The 16,395-nt window shown below is 47.2% G+C and overlaps 3 protein-coding genes across 9 annotated transcripts; 2 read left to right on the forward strand and 1 right to left on the reverse strand.

Moving 5' to 3' along the window:
- Positions 1-217: 217 nt before the first annotated feature.
- Positions 218-3,716, reverse strand: LOC4336504 (heavy metal-associated isoprenylated plant protein 39). Its single transcript, XM_015778505.2, has 3 exons — positions 1,155-3,716; positions 958-1,036; positions 218-763 (listed from the first exon to the last, which is right to left on the reverse strand). Exons 1-3 carry the CDS (start codon positions 1,164-1,166, stop codon positions 594-596), a joined length of 261 nt encoding a protein of 86 aa, XP_015633991.1. The 5' UTR covers positions 1,167-3,716; the 3' UTR covers positions 218-593.
- Positions 3,717-5,745: 2,029 nt separating this feature from the next.
- Positions 5,746-8,487, forward strand: LOC4336505 (uncharacterized). Of its 4 annotated transcripts, none has more exons than XM_015777966.2 (6): positions 5,746-6,015; positions 6,206-6,774; positions 6,873-7,065; positions 7,191-7,255; positions 7,572-7,788; positions 7,875-8,487. In XM_015777966.2, the coding sequence occupies exons 2-6, from the start codon at positions 6,227-6,229 to the stop codon at positions 8,211-8,213; spliced, it is 1,362 nt and encodes a 453-aa protein (XP_015633452.1). In that variant the 5' UTR covers positions 5,746-6,015; positions 6,206-6,226; the 3' UTR covers positions 8,214-8,487. The 4 variants fall into 4 exon arrangements, with proteins under 4 accessions (XP_015633452.1, XP_015633453.1, XP_015633450.1 ...); XM_015777967.3 differs by having other exon boundaries at positions 6,212-6,774; XM_015777964.3 differs by having other exon boundaries at positions 5,746-6,010.
- A 3,049-nt stretch (positions 8,488-11,536) lies between these two features.
- Positions 11,537-16,337, forward strand: LOC107275790 (uncharacterized). 4 transcript variants are annotated; one of them, XM_015780955.3, is made up of 6 exons: positions 11,537-11,805; positions 13,290-13,948; positions 14,332-14,524; positions 14,604-14,668; positions 14,783-14,993; positions 15,609-16,337. In XM_015780955.3, the coding sequence occupies exons 1-6, from the start codon at positions 11,668-11,670 to the stop codon at positions 15,654-15,656; spliced, it is 1,314 nt and encodes a 437-aa protein (XP_015636441.2). In that variant the 5' UTR covers positions 11,537-11,667; the 3' UTR covers positions 15,657-16,337. The 4 variants fall into 4 exon arrangements, with proteins under 4 accessions (XP_015636441.2, XP_015636438.2, XP_066165954.1 ...); XM_015780952.3 differs by having other exon boundaries at positions 15,668-16,337; XM_066309857.1 differs by having other exon boundaries at positions 13,296-13,948.
- Positions 16,338-16,395: the final 58 nt, after the last annotated feature.

Here is a 16,395-nt window from a genome sequence, read left to right on the forward strand (position 1 = left end):
GTATTGCAAAGAGGCGTTATTAAGGATCATGAAGTTGAGTTGTTTAATGGGTTAAAAAAAACAGATTTTTGTATTTCCTTTTCCGTTGCTACAACAAATAAATGCACTCCGTCTCAAATTGTACTAATACATCTGCATATTAGTACAGTACATATACTCAAATCACTCAGACCCTGTTTACATCCCACCACAATATTTTTCACCCTGTCACATCGAATGTTTGAACTCCTGCATAAAGTATTAAATATAGGCTAAAAAAACTAATTGTACAGATTACGACTAATTTGCGAGACGAATCTTTTAAGCCTAATTGCTCCATGATTTGACAATATGGTGCTACCGTAAACATTTACTAATGACAGATTAATTAGGCTTAATAAATTTATCTCGTGGTTTACTGACGGATTCTGTAATTAGTTTTTTATTAGTGTCTGAACACACCATATGACACCCTATATAATATCCGATGCGACATGCCAAAACTTTACACCCTTGAATCTAACCCCCTCCTCAATTTATACATAGCCCAAGTGTACACGCCATCAGAAGAACACAGTATATTCATCTGAAGGCCTGAAACTAAAGAAGTCTGATCACTTTTTGTCCCCTTTCTTATCATCCTTCTTCTCTTCTTTGGCGGGCCCAACCGATATGATATCGACCTTCCCGAATTTCTTCAACTTCTTGGCGATCTCGACGGTGTCAACTTCACCTATTACAGTCATCTTTTGATCTTTATGATCGGCGGCTATGGAGTCGATACCTGTTTCAGATTACAAAATCAAGTCAAATTAAGATGGACTCAATTTGATATAAATTTAGCATATATGTTCAACATAAGAACGGAGAAACCGTGATTACTGATTACTTCCAAAGTAGCAACGAGCTATCAAGACATGCAGGCCGAACATATCGACAGAATCTGAAGAGGAGGGCATCAAGTTAGTAGCAGCTTACCATAGATATCTGCAACAGTTTCCATTGCTTTCTGCTTCATTTTCGTATCACTCATAGAAGAAACCTTCAAGATCACCTTCTGCTACCAAGTCAATTGAATTCAGCAATTAGAACACAACCAGGCAAAAACACGAGGCTGATCGGACTATCGGAGGAGTGAAAGATTCGAGCATGTCCGAAACTAACTGGGATCGTACCTGCGGCGCCATCACCAACTGCTCTGAAATTCGAAGAAGAAAGGGGAGAGGAAGAACGCGCGCGCGCGAGAGAGAGAAAGGCTGCTTGGATTTCAGCGTACGTGTAGAATGAGCCAAAAGGGAGAGATATGAGGACAAATATGTAGGCGGTCACCAACCGGTACGGGCTTCTTTCTTCGGGCAGGTTTGAATTCGTGTTGGCTGGGCGATTGAGTCCAAAGTCATTTGGACCGAAAAAGTAGTTCGAAAATAAGTGAACGGGTGGCCGGAAAGAAGAAAACCAGTAGCCTACTGCTAAACACCATTATCGATCAGTCAAAAGCTCCTCGCCCATGCACAACACCATGTCGCCAGAAGGTTCCCATGTCAATCTTGGCGGCTCAGGCTCTCAGCATTTCAGTCGAGTTGCTTACCTATCATCGCGTCGTTTCCTGATATCTCCTGCTATGCAGTTTTGCATACTGCATAATGTATTGCCGTTTATTTTGTTTGGTTGTGCAGTTCATGCTACTTGATTTGATTTCTCCATCATGATCCTAGTGATTTCTCTCCCTCTGTTAGAGTTTGTGTCGAATATATGTACGTAGTCAGTTACAGTTTAGGACTTAGAGTTGTACTAGGTGTAGGACTAGAGTATGAGTCGGACTCTATCCTAGGTTCTCTCATAAATAGAGGGGCGTGCCTGTTGTAACCGCATGGCAACTTAGCATAGCGAGAGGGAACAACTGCCGGCGGCGACCGGCCATGAGTCATTGTAACTCTGATACGCTGTAATATGCTGGATCGGGGAGGAGCGCCCGTAATCAATGCCCCGGAGATGTAGGCCTCAGCTGAACTCCGTTATCAAATATCGTGCATCGGTGTCGTCATCGTGTTTGGATCTTTTCTTCCGCGTTTGGTTTCCGATGTGATTTCGAGGCCGGTTTTATAACAAGTGGTATCAGAGCCTGCGGGAGATCCATGGTAGAGGTACGAGGGAGGTGCTCCACACCGCGACGACTACACAGGGTGTCCAGGACGGACATGGACGCAAGGTGGAGCACGACGGCGATCAACAGAATTTGATCGGTGGAATCGAACACTTCAGGCGGTCGTCTGAACCGTTCGATGGCTGCAATCAACAGGAGATGACTAGACGTGGTGCTCGGGTTGATGGCGGCGGAAGCGATTGGCGATTCAATCGGTGGGTCGGACACTTCGGGCGGGTGGCTCGAACTTTCCAGTGAGCTACTTTCAACAGGGAGCGGCTGGCCAGACGCTCGGGGTTGATTGAAGCTGGAGGCGATCGGCATTCTCGATCGGTGGAATCGAACACTCTGGGCGGGGTGGCCTAGGCCTTTCGATGAGCTGCGTTCGACAGGGAGACGGCTAGACGTAGCACTTGGGTCGTTCGGCGGCTGGGAAGACGACATGCGACTTGTCGGCTTCGGCTCGCGACTAGATTGATGGCGTTTAATCGGAAGTTGGAGCAGGTGGATCCTACAGGCTGTTTTGGAGGTGTTAACGACAAGGTACTGCGTGGAGGATTGCTACCTAGCAGCGTACATGCGATGGATGGCAGAACAGAGAAGTACATGCGATGGATGGCAGAACAGAGAAGCGTCAGTATAGAATCAATACATATTGGCGGCGGAAGTCATTGACAATGTCGGTGGTCGTGCTGTGTGTGTTTGCTCTGGAACCAGGATGTCGTTGAGGTACGTGAAGCTTGGAGGTCAGGGTCGCGGTGGTGTGCACGATTTCGCGTTGAGGCGTGCGGCGTGCCGGCGACGGAGACAGAAGCGATGCTGGTAGTAGCAGGCTCGGTCTGGGTTCATGCAAGACTTGACTTGGTGGAGGTCGTGGTACAGGAGTCGGGCACAGTTCGATTTCAATACACATGGCACGGATGAGATCAACAAGGAGACCATGTCGGGAACGGAAGGGGATTGGACGAGGACTGTATTCGTTTTGGAATCAGAGTCAAGTTTTACCCAAAATAGAAGCAGCAGGGATTCCACGGGATTGCAGAGATTGCAATCGAATCAAACCAACCAAAGCAATGAAGAGATCGGACCCGATTTCTTGGGCGGCGGGGGTTTGGGCGATGAACTGCGAGCGGTAGAAGCACGGCTTGGTGTAGTCGTCGTGTAGGTGCCGGCGAGTTCGACGCGGGCCGGCTCCGGCGAGGAGGCGGCAGGTACCGGCGAAGGGGCGGTGGCGACGCTCCTGTGTCAGGGAGGCAGCTCCCGTGGGCGTCGGCATCCTCACCGGCGGGAAACCCACGGCGGCAGCAACGGCGGTTGCCCTCATCGTCGAAGTCCTGAGGGGAGGCAGCGCAAGGGAGTCCAGCTCCCGTGCGTGGCAGCGCCTTCCAGCGGGCGACAGCGTTGAAGAGAAACCTAGGCGGCGGCAGTAGCAACGGCGGCATTTTTTCTTGGGGATGCGGAGGAGTGGTGAGGTGCGGTGGGCTCTGGTGCTCATGCTCGGCAGAAGGAGTGGCGGCTGGGAAGCGGCGCGCAGGCGCTTGGCGGCGGCGCACTTGGGCCGAGGAGACGTGAGCGAAGAAGCGAGAAGAGGGTCGATCTGGTCCTTCTGTGTTGACTGGGTCTTACCGATAGAAAAACCAGTTGGTTTTTTGGAGAAGGAAAAGACCGGTCGGTCCGCTGGTTAGGCTGTTTATGGATGAGTCTGTTGTGGCTTTGCACGTGACGAGGCTATGGGCTGCATGGAACGTTAATTCATTCGTGCATTGATTTGGTCAGTACAAGATCTGAGGGAAGGACACGTGTGTATGTCAAATACACATGCTTGGATCTTGTGGAGCCATGGAATATGTGAGAAAGCGAAGGAAATTGATGCATGCAGCAAGGCAGTAACATGCTAAGTGTTGGTACGACTCGGTAAAGACAGTCTTCGAGTGGGTGAAAATAATCCCGGGCAACAGCGGGTGAAAATCGTTGAGGGTATCAACGGGCTGTTTGGCAGTACAGGATATATCCAGGATCTACGGGGTTTGCATGATGGGGATATATGGAATCTGCGTCACTGAAGAGAAAGAGCAAACGCTATGGTGGTAATTTCTTCGGGTGATTCAAGGCAACGGTGATTTTCTCAAATTGCCAGGAATTCAGTCTACGGATGCGGAGAAGCGTGGATGTTGGATTTATTAGCTCGGTTCATAAGACGACAAGGAAGAAAGGGTTCTCTTCATGTCTGGTGAGTTTGGTTTGTCTATTTGGTGATGACATCGGTTATCTAGCCATGGATTAGATCAAGTCAAACTTAAGACGGTAGATGGAGGTGAACATGGTCTTCAGGGAGTCTATGATGTGACAGCTAAGAAGAATTCAATTCGCTTGGCAAGACGACTGTGGTGATAGGAGAGAAGGTGGAGCACTGTTGCAGGTGGAGTCAATAGGAAGAAATTGTAAAAATAGCGAAGTCTCTTGTTACGGTGAGCCCGATGGAGGCTTGTCGGGGCGGCTCGGCGTGAGCGGCGAAAAAGGATCAACTCAAGTCCGGGTACACGGAGATTTGAGCAAGTAACAGATTCAGGTTGGCGTGGCATATTCGCCAAGGTGGAGTTTGTTAGAGTTTGTGTCGAATATGTGTATGTAGTTGGTTACAGTTTAGGACTTAGAGTTGTACTAGGTGTAAGACTAGAGTATGAGTCGGACTCTATCCTAGGTTCTCTCATAAATAGAGGGGCGTGCCTGTTGTAACCGTATGGCGACTTAGCATAGCGAGAGGGAGCGGCTGCCGGCGGCGACCGGCCGTGAGTCGTTGTAACTCTGATACGCTGTAATATGTTGGATCGGGGAGGAGCACCCGTAATCAGTGCCCCGGAGATGTAGGCCTCGGCTGAACTCCGTTATCAAATATCGTGCCTCGGTGTCGTCATCGTGTTTGGATCTCCTATGACGTTTTCTTCCGTGTTTGGTTTCCGATGTGATTTCGGGGCCGGTTTTATAACACCCTCCCACGCAAAGTGAGGGACTGAGGGTTGGGTAAATTTGGTGGTCTAATCCTGCCACATGAATATTACGAAATCGGGCCCGCAAAACCTGTGCCAGGCCTCGTTTACAAGCCCAAAACAAACATTAACTTTGTCTCCAGATAAGCCCCAGTTTACACAGGCTAATTCACGATATACTACTGTCCATCAAGTTAAAATAGTCTGATTCCACATGTTCAATGGCGGCATTTTATTCTTGACTGGACGATTATACGTACAGAGGCCATGCAGATTTTGTTTGAAAGTTATTTGGTCAGAACTAGCTGAAGTTTTGGCCGGTTACATGCGCTCTTGAAAGAAGAAGAAGAAAAAAGGGGATCACAGACTCACAGTGACGTGCTCCTGATGCAAATCACCTGGAAATAAAACAGTCGAGATTAGTGGGAACACCCACCTTTCGTCTATGATATCATATCTGGTCTCACTTTAGCAAATGGGATGAAAGGAGCAAAATAGTTAGCTAGTCCACATCACAGGCAAAATATGCGCTACCCCCACAATCCACATCGCGTTCTTGATTTTTTTTCCCCCAATTCCCTTGCGTACACGCCCAAACAAGTCAGGAATAGTAAAGCCGGAGCAGAAAACGCGGGCAGGAAAAGGAGCTAGTATGTGATGACGAGTTCGTCTTCATCGCTTCCGGTGTCGGCTCATCCGTCCGAGGATGGAACAAGGCGTGCCGTCTGATTTGTGATTGAGGGGTGTTTACATGGAGGCAGCGGCGAAGGTTGGTCGGCTCACACGGAGCAGCCTGCAGGCGGCTTCCTGCCCGGCTGTGAACGGCGGCGTGGTCGTCTTCTTCGCCGCGGTTGTCGCCGGAGCTCTCGTCTCCGCTTCCTGGATGTCTACGGGCGCCAGGGTAAGGTGCACTGCCACTAGTAGCTACGTTTAATCTGGCGATTCGTTTCTAGCTCGTGGTTTGGAGTTCATGTTGCTAGTGTAACTAAAGAAAGCAATTCCGTCAGCTGCACTGCACTCTCTGGATCGTAAAAGATGGGAAAATTCGATACATAGCGCGATTGTCCGATAATGAAATTCACCAATTCTGTGCCAGTTTCAGGTCACTTCGATCCCTATGATCGCCACCCGGAACATGGCACAGCATGCGGCAGCGAGTCCGGAACCAGAGCCGACTCTGCCACGCCTCGGCAATCTCGCGCCCCCACCACGGCAACCGCCACCGCCAGCACCTGCCCCGGCGCCGGACGCCGCCGCGGCAGCGTCGCCGTCGTCCTCCTGCCCGGCATACTTCCGGTGGATCCACGAGGACCTGAGGCCGTGGCGGGACGCGGGGATCACGCGCGAGGCGGTGGACGGCGCCGCCCGCCGGTACGGCGCCAAGTTCCGCGTCACCGTGGTCGCGGGGCGCCTCCACGTCGCGCGCTACGGGCGGTGCTTCCAGACGCGGGACATGTTCACGCAGTGGGGCGTCCTGCAGCTGCTCCGCCGCTACCAGGGCCGCGTCCCCGACCTCGACCTCATGTTCGACTGCCAGGACCTGCCGGTCGTCAACGCCGGCGACCGCCGCGGCCGGACATCTTCTTCGCCGCCGCCGCTGTTCGGCTACTGCGGCAGCGAGCCCACGCTGGACATCGCCTTCCCTGACTGGTCGTTCTGGGGTTGGTAAATACACACATTGCATTTGCATCATCATCACGTACTCAATCCATCTACCAGGTGATGAATTAACTGGGTTGTGTTCTCTGTTGCGATTTTGGAAGGCCGGAGCTTAACATAAAGCCATGGGAGACGCTGCGAGGCGAGATAGCCGACGGGAACGCCGCGGTGAACTGGACGGGCAGGGCGCCGTACGCGTACTGGAAAGGGAACCCGACGGTGGGAGCCGATCGCCGGAATCTCCTCAGGTGCAACGCGTCCGGGAAACGTGACTGGAACGCGAGGATATACGAGCAGGTACGCGCGTTACATGGTGCAGATGAACGCACACGCACGCCAAGTCGCCACCTGACACAGTGACACGGGGGATTAGCAATCGTGCAGAGCATGAGACGCGACTGCAATTCTTTTTTTCTTTTCAGGATTGGAGGAAGGAGGTGCGAGACGGGTTCAGGGAATCAGACCTGGCAAAACAGTGCACTCACAGGTAGAAAAAAGGTTACTACTACTCATGTTTTTCTCTGGTCAGTCCAGATGCTACTCCATCCGTCTTTTAAGGGATTTTGAGTTTTTTTATTGTTTGACTAGTCGTCTTATTTAAAAAAAATATATAAATATAAAAAAGTTATGTTTAAAATATTTTGGATAATAAAGTAAGTAAAAATAATAATAATTTTAAGTGTTTTTAAATAAGACGAGTGGTCCAACAATATAAGTAAAATCTTAATATCCGTTATAATTATATTATAGAACGGAGGGAGTACATGAATTCTGTAACAACGGAGCTGCTGGAGCGTGTGTAGGTACAAGATTTATATCGAAGGAAGGGGCTGGTCAGTGAGCGAGAAGTACATCCTGGCCTGCGACGCGGTGGCGCTGATCGTGCGGCCGAGGTACCACGACTTCTTCTCGAGGGGGCTGATGCCGTTGCAGCACTACTGGCCCATCCCCGGCGGCGGCCGCGGCATGTGCCGGTCGATCAAGTTCGCCGTCGACTGGGGCAACGCTCACGCCGACAAGGTACTACCTACCATAAATCCTTCCCACTTCGTCATGAACGTCACACCAGCAGAAAAGCTCTGAACTGAACGCTGGTCGATCTTCAGGCACAGGAAATAGCCGGGAACGCGACCAGGTTCATCCAAGAGGATCTAACGATGGACCGTGTCTACGACTACATGTTTCACCTTCTGACAGAGTACGCTAAGCTGCTCAAGTACAAGCCCACGGTGCCTGACAGAGCCGTCGAGGTCACCGTGGAGTCCATGACGCGCGGCCGGCGGGGACTGGAGAGGCAGTTCATGGTGGACACCATGGTGGAAGCTGGTTCGGGCACCGGAGAGCCCTGCGAGCTGCCGCCGCCTTTCAGCTCTGAAGAACTGGAGACGCTGAGGAGAAGACAGGCGGATGCGGTGAGACAGGTCGAGACGTGGGAGAAGCGATGACAGGTTCACGTGACCAGTGACGAAATGTAATAAGGATGGCAAACCTCTCTGGTGACATCAATACATCACAGATTAATAGCCTCATAGGTTGGGTTTTGTTCGAATAGCAAAATACAGAATTTTGAAAGTAAATACTAAAATTCGTCATTCATAGTCAAAAGGGAGGAATTTTAATTTTTTTTAGCACATGTAGCTTGAAATGAAAATCCGTTAGTGAAATTACTTGGAACACACAAAATCATCATCGTTTATACTTTTCATGTTCATTAATTTACATGCGGTGTGCTACTACTTTGCAATTCATGCTATGGCGAATGGTGGTACTCTGTTAACGGCTTGAGAATTGGGTTTTCACGGCATGTTTTTAACCCCTAGTCATAATGCCCTAGGTTTGGCTCTTTGATTCTATGTAAACCATATTAAAAAGTGCATGAAAAAAATAAAAAAAATAGATGGCTAGGTAAAATTCATTATTTGAGCCCTATGCTCGAAGAATTGCTAGCTTCGTCAAGGCTAGGATGAGTGGATGACAGCAACTCTATCATGCTCTGGAGGAAGAATCGATCATCAGTGTCATCATTGGAGTCACTGATAGGAGGCGGTAGATCTGATAAGAGATTAGGGTGGCATAAGGTCATTTGCAATGTGCTTACCTATCTATGGCATCGATGTACCATGTTGGAGATTTTCCACCACGTCAACCATTGCTATGCCTTTGCCTAGCCCCTCGGCCCTTCACAAGGATGCACGTTCCTTGGAGCCTTTTACGGTGCTTGGGAGGTATCTCAGGTACCTCCTAAGCCACTTAATATCCATCGTTGATGTTCCAAAGGGCATTTTAGGGATAGAAAATAACTTAAAGAAACACTAATATTCTGACTAATAATAATTTCTAACTAACATTTCTGATTTTCTGTCATCTAACTTTCTCACGTAGGGATTAGCCACTCAAGACTAACTAATTTTCTATATCTCGTTGTTATTGGTATTGTTGCAGCAATCTACACATGCTTTTACTACTGATCTGAAACCAGTTTTTTTGTAATCTAGAGATGAACGAAGGGAAAGGATTATATAGATGTTTCTTTTCATGCATTCTTTCATAATCAAGATGAACAAAGGAAAATGAGTACATAGTTTGTAACTATTGATCAACTACCTAGTTGTTTCTGAAAGAAACTACGAGCATTATTATTCTTCTGCCAACAAAATATAACCATCACCTGAGTTTATGGGATAGAGATACTAACACAGCGAGAAAGAGGGAGATGTCAACGAGACTACATCCATAAGAGGATAACCGTTCACTTTTAAAATAATAGATGCAAAATTACATATCTCTTTTAAAATAATAGATGCAAAATTACATATCTAACCTTCCACTTATCTCTAAGTTAAGCACCTGGCCCACATATTTAGTACCTTCTCACGTATACCTCGTGTCGTAGAGCGTTGGATCAGAGCCAATCAATGGATATCTGGCATTCCAAGCACACTAGAAAAGCTCTCCTTGACAACATGGGGTAGGTGAAGGCACGCCAAGAGTCGCGTTGGGGAGGCCCGAGGCCGTGTTCCTAGCGACCGCGTCTCCTGAACTGCCTTTGCCGTCATCGAGTTGCCACCGCCTCCATCGTTGAGCTACCACGGTCCTCGAGCTACCATCATCTGGCGAGCTCGGCCTCACCGTTGGTCCAGGTGCCAACAGAGAGGGGGAGGGAGTGACAAAGTGGGCGATAGGAGGTGATTTTGTTTTTTTATTCTGATTTTTGAGATGTTCGGTGTAGAATATTGAGGCTCTTTATAAATCAACAAAACATGAGTACTAATATAGAAAATAGTAGGGGCTAGCATTCAAAATCATGACTTTTTTATAGTACTTGTTGTGACTCACAAGAAGGTAATGATTAGTAAAAGTGTAAAAAAAATATGGTGATAAATTAATTAATAACCCCTCATAATATGGCAAAATTGGTTATATAGCATCAAAAGTTCACCTTTTTTTTATAGCAACGAAAGATACCGGTTCACTTTAATAGTATAAAAAATTCATCCCATTCCTATTTTTAACACTTCCGTCAATTCTCGATCGTTTTCTGTCCGCCTTGATCACTATTGACCCAGCCACGCACACGATATGACTGTCGACAGGGGATATCCGTAGACCGGATATAGAGGGTATTGGGGTACGTTAGAACGAGGATCTACGTAATACGACATCAAGCAAACAAAAGACAAGGATTATACTGGTTCAGGCCCCTTGGTAAGTAATAGCCCTAATCCAAATGGTATGGGATTATATAATGGAAACCACAGATTACAAAGGGAATGGTGGAACTTGATGATACCGACGAGACCGCAGTCAAGTTGGTTCGACTAGATCACCCCGCGATTCGGCTCATGTAGGCTCTGACTTCGTAGGCTGTGGTGGATGTATTGGCGGTGAGATTCGATGCCTTAGGTCCTGCCCAGGGGGTCCCTTTTATACTGCGGGTCAGTTGGTCTCCAAGTAGGACTCGAAGATATCGGACCCCTCACGGTATGGTAAAGACCCAGTCCTGTCCGAGTAGGACTCCTTCCATCTGTGGATTCTGCCCCTATCACGTGATAGAGTTCCTTAACGTATACAGGAACTACCCGTATACGCGCGGGTACACCGTATCAGTATACAACGTATATCCAAAGATAGAGGGTATACCTTATCCGTAACTCTGACAATGACGTTTCTACTCCTCACAGTACAAGTAGAATGCATGGCAATGAGGGTAGAAACATCATATCGTGTGCGTGGCTGGGTCAATTGCGATCAAGACGGATGAAAAATGATCGAGAATTGACGGAAGTGTTAAAAATGAGAACGGGTTGAACTTTAGGTGCTATTAAAATAAAATAAATTGGTATCTTTCGGTGCTATAAAACTAAAAAGTGAACTTTTAATGCCATATAACTAATTTTGCCTCATAATGTCACCATAAAGTGTTGGGTTCTTTTCTAAATATGACTGACACCGCCATTGTTTTCCTTGTATGGTGTTGCACTTTACATACGGTATGATAATGGAGTAATTAACTTCCTTATATCTGTCTTGCGATCCTAGGGATCTACCAGACACTTATGCCTTATCCATTTTACTAGGGAAATAAAATCAACTTTTGTATCCAGTGGAGTAGCGAATTAATTAATTAACCGCATGCCGAATCAAAAGGCAAGGGAACGTTGTTGTGGACAGCATTGTCGCCCCAGAATCCCCACGTCTCGCGCTGCCGCTTTGGCGCCTTTACCCCCTCTCCATACCTCATAAATTTGCGGTCGCCTTCTGCGCCGCTGAGAACGCGTCATAATACGGAAGAGTGAGCTCTAGTTCAGTACAAGTTCGCCAGCTCTTTCCTGAAGCAGAGGAGAGGAGGAAAAGATAGTGTCTTGCTGTGTACACTCAGGTCAACAGAGGCGGCTGGAGATGGCGGCGGCGGCGGACTTCCGGCGGCCCACACCCAAGTTCGTCGCCGCGTTGTCGAGGACGAGCTCCGCGTTCCTCTTCTTCTCCGTCGTCGTCGTGGGGTTGGTCTCGTCTGCTCGTTGGATCACCAGGTTCACGGTGAGTTCGAAACCTTCTGATTCCCTTAATCCCGTGTCTCGTTCTTGCTGGATGATCGATCGGTACATCATTCTCAATGGATGATACAAAGCTCTAGAATTCCTCTTCGAGCTTATGGAACCAGATTGCAACATGGTTTCTTGTTGATCTGACACACGATGCTACAGCTAATTCAATGATTCTGCTCTGCACCGACTGTAGTCTGTAGTTATGCCGCGCATATGAGGGCCATGACATGAACATCTTTAGTTCTTTGACCGAGAACCACTGTAACCAAGTTAATTTTCTCTCCTCTCTCTAACGAACTGCATCACGAATTCACGATTATGATTGTGCCCCTATAATCCCAAATTAGTTGACTCGAGGAAGCACCCGCCACTGTTCGTGTAATGAGCACCGGAAACGCGAGACAGCCGAAACTGTCCGGCGTCTTCGTGAATGGTGGTGGCTAGGGTTTTATGGCATTTTAGTCTTCCTGGTCCGTCTGCCATTTCGCCGTCGCCGGCTAGGACCACCTCCCACCGGTGCAGAAAGCCACCATGCCAGTAGGTAGGTAGGCTTCTTCTTTTCCATTTTCTGTCATTAAGGTGGTGTTTGGATACAGGGACTTAACTTTAGTCCCTATATTTAGACACTAATTTAAAGTATTAAATATAGACTACTTACAAAACTAATTATATAAATGAAAGCTAATTTGCGAGACAAATTTTTAAAACCTAATTAATCAATAATTAGATAATGTTTACTGTAGCATTACATAGGCTAATCATTGATTAATTAGACTCAATAGATTCGTCTATTAAATTAGTCTAAGATTATGGATGTGTTTTATTAATAGTCTACATCTAATATTTATAATTATTGTTCAAACATCCGATGTGATAGGGACGTTTTAGGCCTTACTCCGTGTTGTGCCCCTCACGTCACGGTGCTCGTTCATGCCCGCCGCGCCCACACTATGCGCTTATTTTAGAGGCGCTAGCTGCCTAGCTCAGCATTCATACATTCAGTGGCTGATCAGTGCAAACAGCATAGAACTGCGTAATTTTATCTGCTTCCCTTCCAATTCCGTTCAGAATACGGAAAATGAACCCTGAAAGAGGGGGGATAGAGTTTTCGAGAGGATGGTGATCTAGGATCACGAGAGCTCGTGCAATAGAAAAGACGAGAAGAACAAAAGAGGAGGCCTCACGGGGAGAGTGAGAGCTGGTCGGATCGGATTGGATGCTGGAAGTTGGAACTTGAACCAACGCCGCAGCTGTGACGCATGGCTCTCGTCTCTCGAGATAACCATGGTGCCACTGAGCTAATCCGTGGGCGTTCGCGGGTCGTTGTTACTGGCCGGGCTTCACGGTTTATCATATTTACGGGCCACATTTGGGCTGCGTGGTCCATCAATATTAAGGCCCATAGATGCAATTCTTTTGGGCTCATGCGATTTATTTTTCCTTTTTTCTTCTCGCCGTGATCGTTCCTCTTTGCAGTTGCAGGCGAGCCCCCCAGCCACGGCGGCCATTCCCGCCGCCGTCGCCGCCACTACCCGCGCCGGAGTACCAGCGGCGCCGCCGCATCCCACCTACTCCATCTCCTGCTCCACGCCGCCGCGCCCCCCGCTTAACCTCTCCGGTGGTGGCGGCGCCAGAACGCCCCAAACCTCCCAAACCCTCGCGCTCGCGCTCTCCTCCTCCTCGTCCTCCTGTCGCTCCTCCCCTGACCCCGCCACCGCCTCCGCCTCCGTCTCCGCCTCCAATTCCTCCTCGTGCCCCTCCTACTTTCGCTTCATCCACGAGGACCTCCGCCCATGGCGCGACGCTGGGGGAATCACCCGCGCCATGCTGGCGCGCGCTCGCGTCACCGCCAGCTTCCGCCTCCTCGTGCTGGGCGGCCGCGCCTTCGTGCATCGGTTCCGCCCGGCATTCCAGACCCGCGATCTCTTCACCATCTGGGGCGTCCTCCAGCTGCTCCGCCGCTACCCCGGGCGGGTCCCCGACCTCGACCTCATGTTCGACTGCGCCGACTGGCCCGTCGTCCGCACGCACCTCTACCGCGGGAAGCACGCTGCCTTCATGCCTCCACTGTTCAGCTACTGCGGGGATGACAGGACTCTGGATATCGTCTTCCCGGACTGGTCATTTTGGGGCTGGTAATATGCTTGCTCGTCTTCTGCATTTCTGTTACCATTATGAAGATTATATGATAATTTTCTTTTGGCCTCTTTCGGTCTAAAGAACATGATACAGAAACAAGTATAAGATTTCTTTGTAGGATCGAAATTCTACTGTATAGTGCATTGTTCGCTCAATCCACACAATAGGAAATTGCTAGTACCTAGTGCTTTCAGTATTATTAATAGGATACTCAGATACTTGGGGGATTGCAAACCCGTAGGATGTTTGGCTGTGCCATGTGCATATTTTTTTTACATAATGGATAGAAATCCGGCCTCTATATACACGGGTGGATATACACAGCCATTGCCATGTGCATATGGAGTTTAGTCACTCTAACAAGTATCACGGTTGGTAGGCCAGAGATCAACATAAAGCCGTGGGATGCCCTGCGGCAAGACCTGAAGGATGGCAATAATAGGGTGAAATGGTTGGATAGAGTACCTTATGCATACTGGAAAGGAAATCCAGCAGTTGCTGTGACACGGCAGGAATTGGTTAACTGTAATGTCTCTACTACAAAAGATTGGAATGCAAGGATCTACAAACAGGTACTTCTTGCATATGCATGAGTACATGGTTGAATTTTTCATACTTTTTACATTAAAACTGTTTTATGTTGTGCTGTAGGATTGGTTCAGAGAGAGCAAGGCAGGGTACAAGGACTCAAATTTGGGTAGTCAATGCACGCACAGGTCTTATCTGTTTTTTTGTTGTTGTTGTTTTTTCTGGTGATAGTAACTTATCAAGGATCTATGCAATTTTATTTTCGGTGTCTAAGTTAATGATGTGTAGTTCGTATTTAACAGGTACAAGATCTATATAGAAGGGTCAGCATGGTCAGTCAGTCAGAAATATATTCTAGCATGTGATTCAATGACACTGCTGGTTACACCAAGATACTATGATTTCTTTTCGAGGTCACTTATGCCGATTCAGCATTATTGGCCTGTTCATAATGACAATAAATGTGACTCCATAAAATATGCAGTTGACTGGGGCAACTCTCACAAGCAATTGGTACCTATCGTCTATCTATTTACACCTACACCTGTAGACAATTGAGTTTTGCAATGCTTAATAGTATAGATGGAACTTATCACAACAAACTCAGTTGAATACTAATAGAAATCCGCTCAAGCTGCAATATATGTAAATGCAAGCTGCCAGATTGTTCTAGAGCATCTATGTTTCACTAGGACATAATTAAAACTGGTTCAGATTATGAGCTTGTATGATGCTATGAAATTATACCGCAAACAATTTGTGCCCCCTAACAGTGCACTGATAAATTATAGGTTATGGTATATTTTTCATATTTTGTTGGACAGTAAATAATCCCAACATTTTTCATGATGTAAACTGTGATTTATTGGGTTAAGCATTGTTAGCTAGAAATATTTATCCAAACTGTTCTTCATCTTCACTTGAAATTGTCAATTCTGGAAAAAATCCCTGCTGCTCGAAGAATTGTGTTACAACTTCTTTTTATTTTTGACAACGAGCACTTGGAGCTCTTGCATTGGACTTTATAAATTTCTTAAATGACGAATATATTGAGCAGAATACTGAGCAATTTACTATGTCTTTATGTTACAGCACACCGCATTGTTTAATTGTTGCCTTTTTTTTTAGGGATATATCACATGTTTCTGCTTGATAAAATATGGCCCCATACTCTAAATCTGTCATAGGCACAGCGCATAGGAAAACAAGCCAGTGATTTCATCGAAGAAGATGTTAATATGGACCGTGTTTATGATTACATGCTTCACCTTCTAACTGAATATGCCAAGCTCCTAAGGTTCAGGCCAATTAAACCACCTGAAGCTGTTGAGATCTGTCCTGATTCTTTGGCCTGCCAAGCTGAAGGCCTTGAGAAGAAGTTTCTTATGGAATCCATGGTGAAGTCTGCCCGTGATGCAGGTCCGTGTGATCTGCCACCTCCTTTCAACCCTCAAGAGCTCGCAATGATTAAGCGAAGGAAGGACAATTCGATCAAGCAGATTCAAACATGGGAGAGAATATCTGGGAGGGCTTAGTTGCTTAGAGATGATCTTTAAGCCTCTGCCTTCCCCCCCTCCCACCCCACCACAAATACAGGCATACATAATTGGATTTTCTAGGAGTTCTGGTCTATTTTGGTTTCATCGTGGTTCTAACAAACACCAAGCATTGGTTGACCTATTCAAATGTCCAAACATTTAGAGAATTTGAAATACGGTGTTACTCATTTCATATTATTTTTCTTCTTTTTGCTAGATTTAGTGTTTGCTTTGTAAAGCCATTGTAACAGACAGATATAATAATCTGAACTGTTCAGAAGATATTCTTAACGCATATCATGCCACCTTTATGTTAAAATTCTGTTTATTCGCAATGCCTCACTGAGAATGCTGAGATGTAATAAATGAGAAGGATA

Source organism: Oryza sativa, chromosome 4 (genome assembly GCF_034140825.1).
Source record: "Oryza sativa Japonica Group chromosome 4, ASM3414082v1".
In the NCBI taxonomy this organism is placed as follows: Eukaryota; Viridiplantae; Streptophyta; class Magnoliopsida; order Poales; family Poaceae; genus Oryza; species Oryza sativa.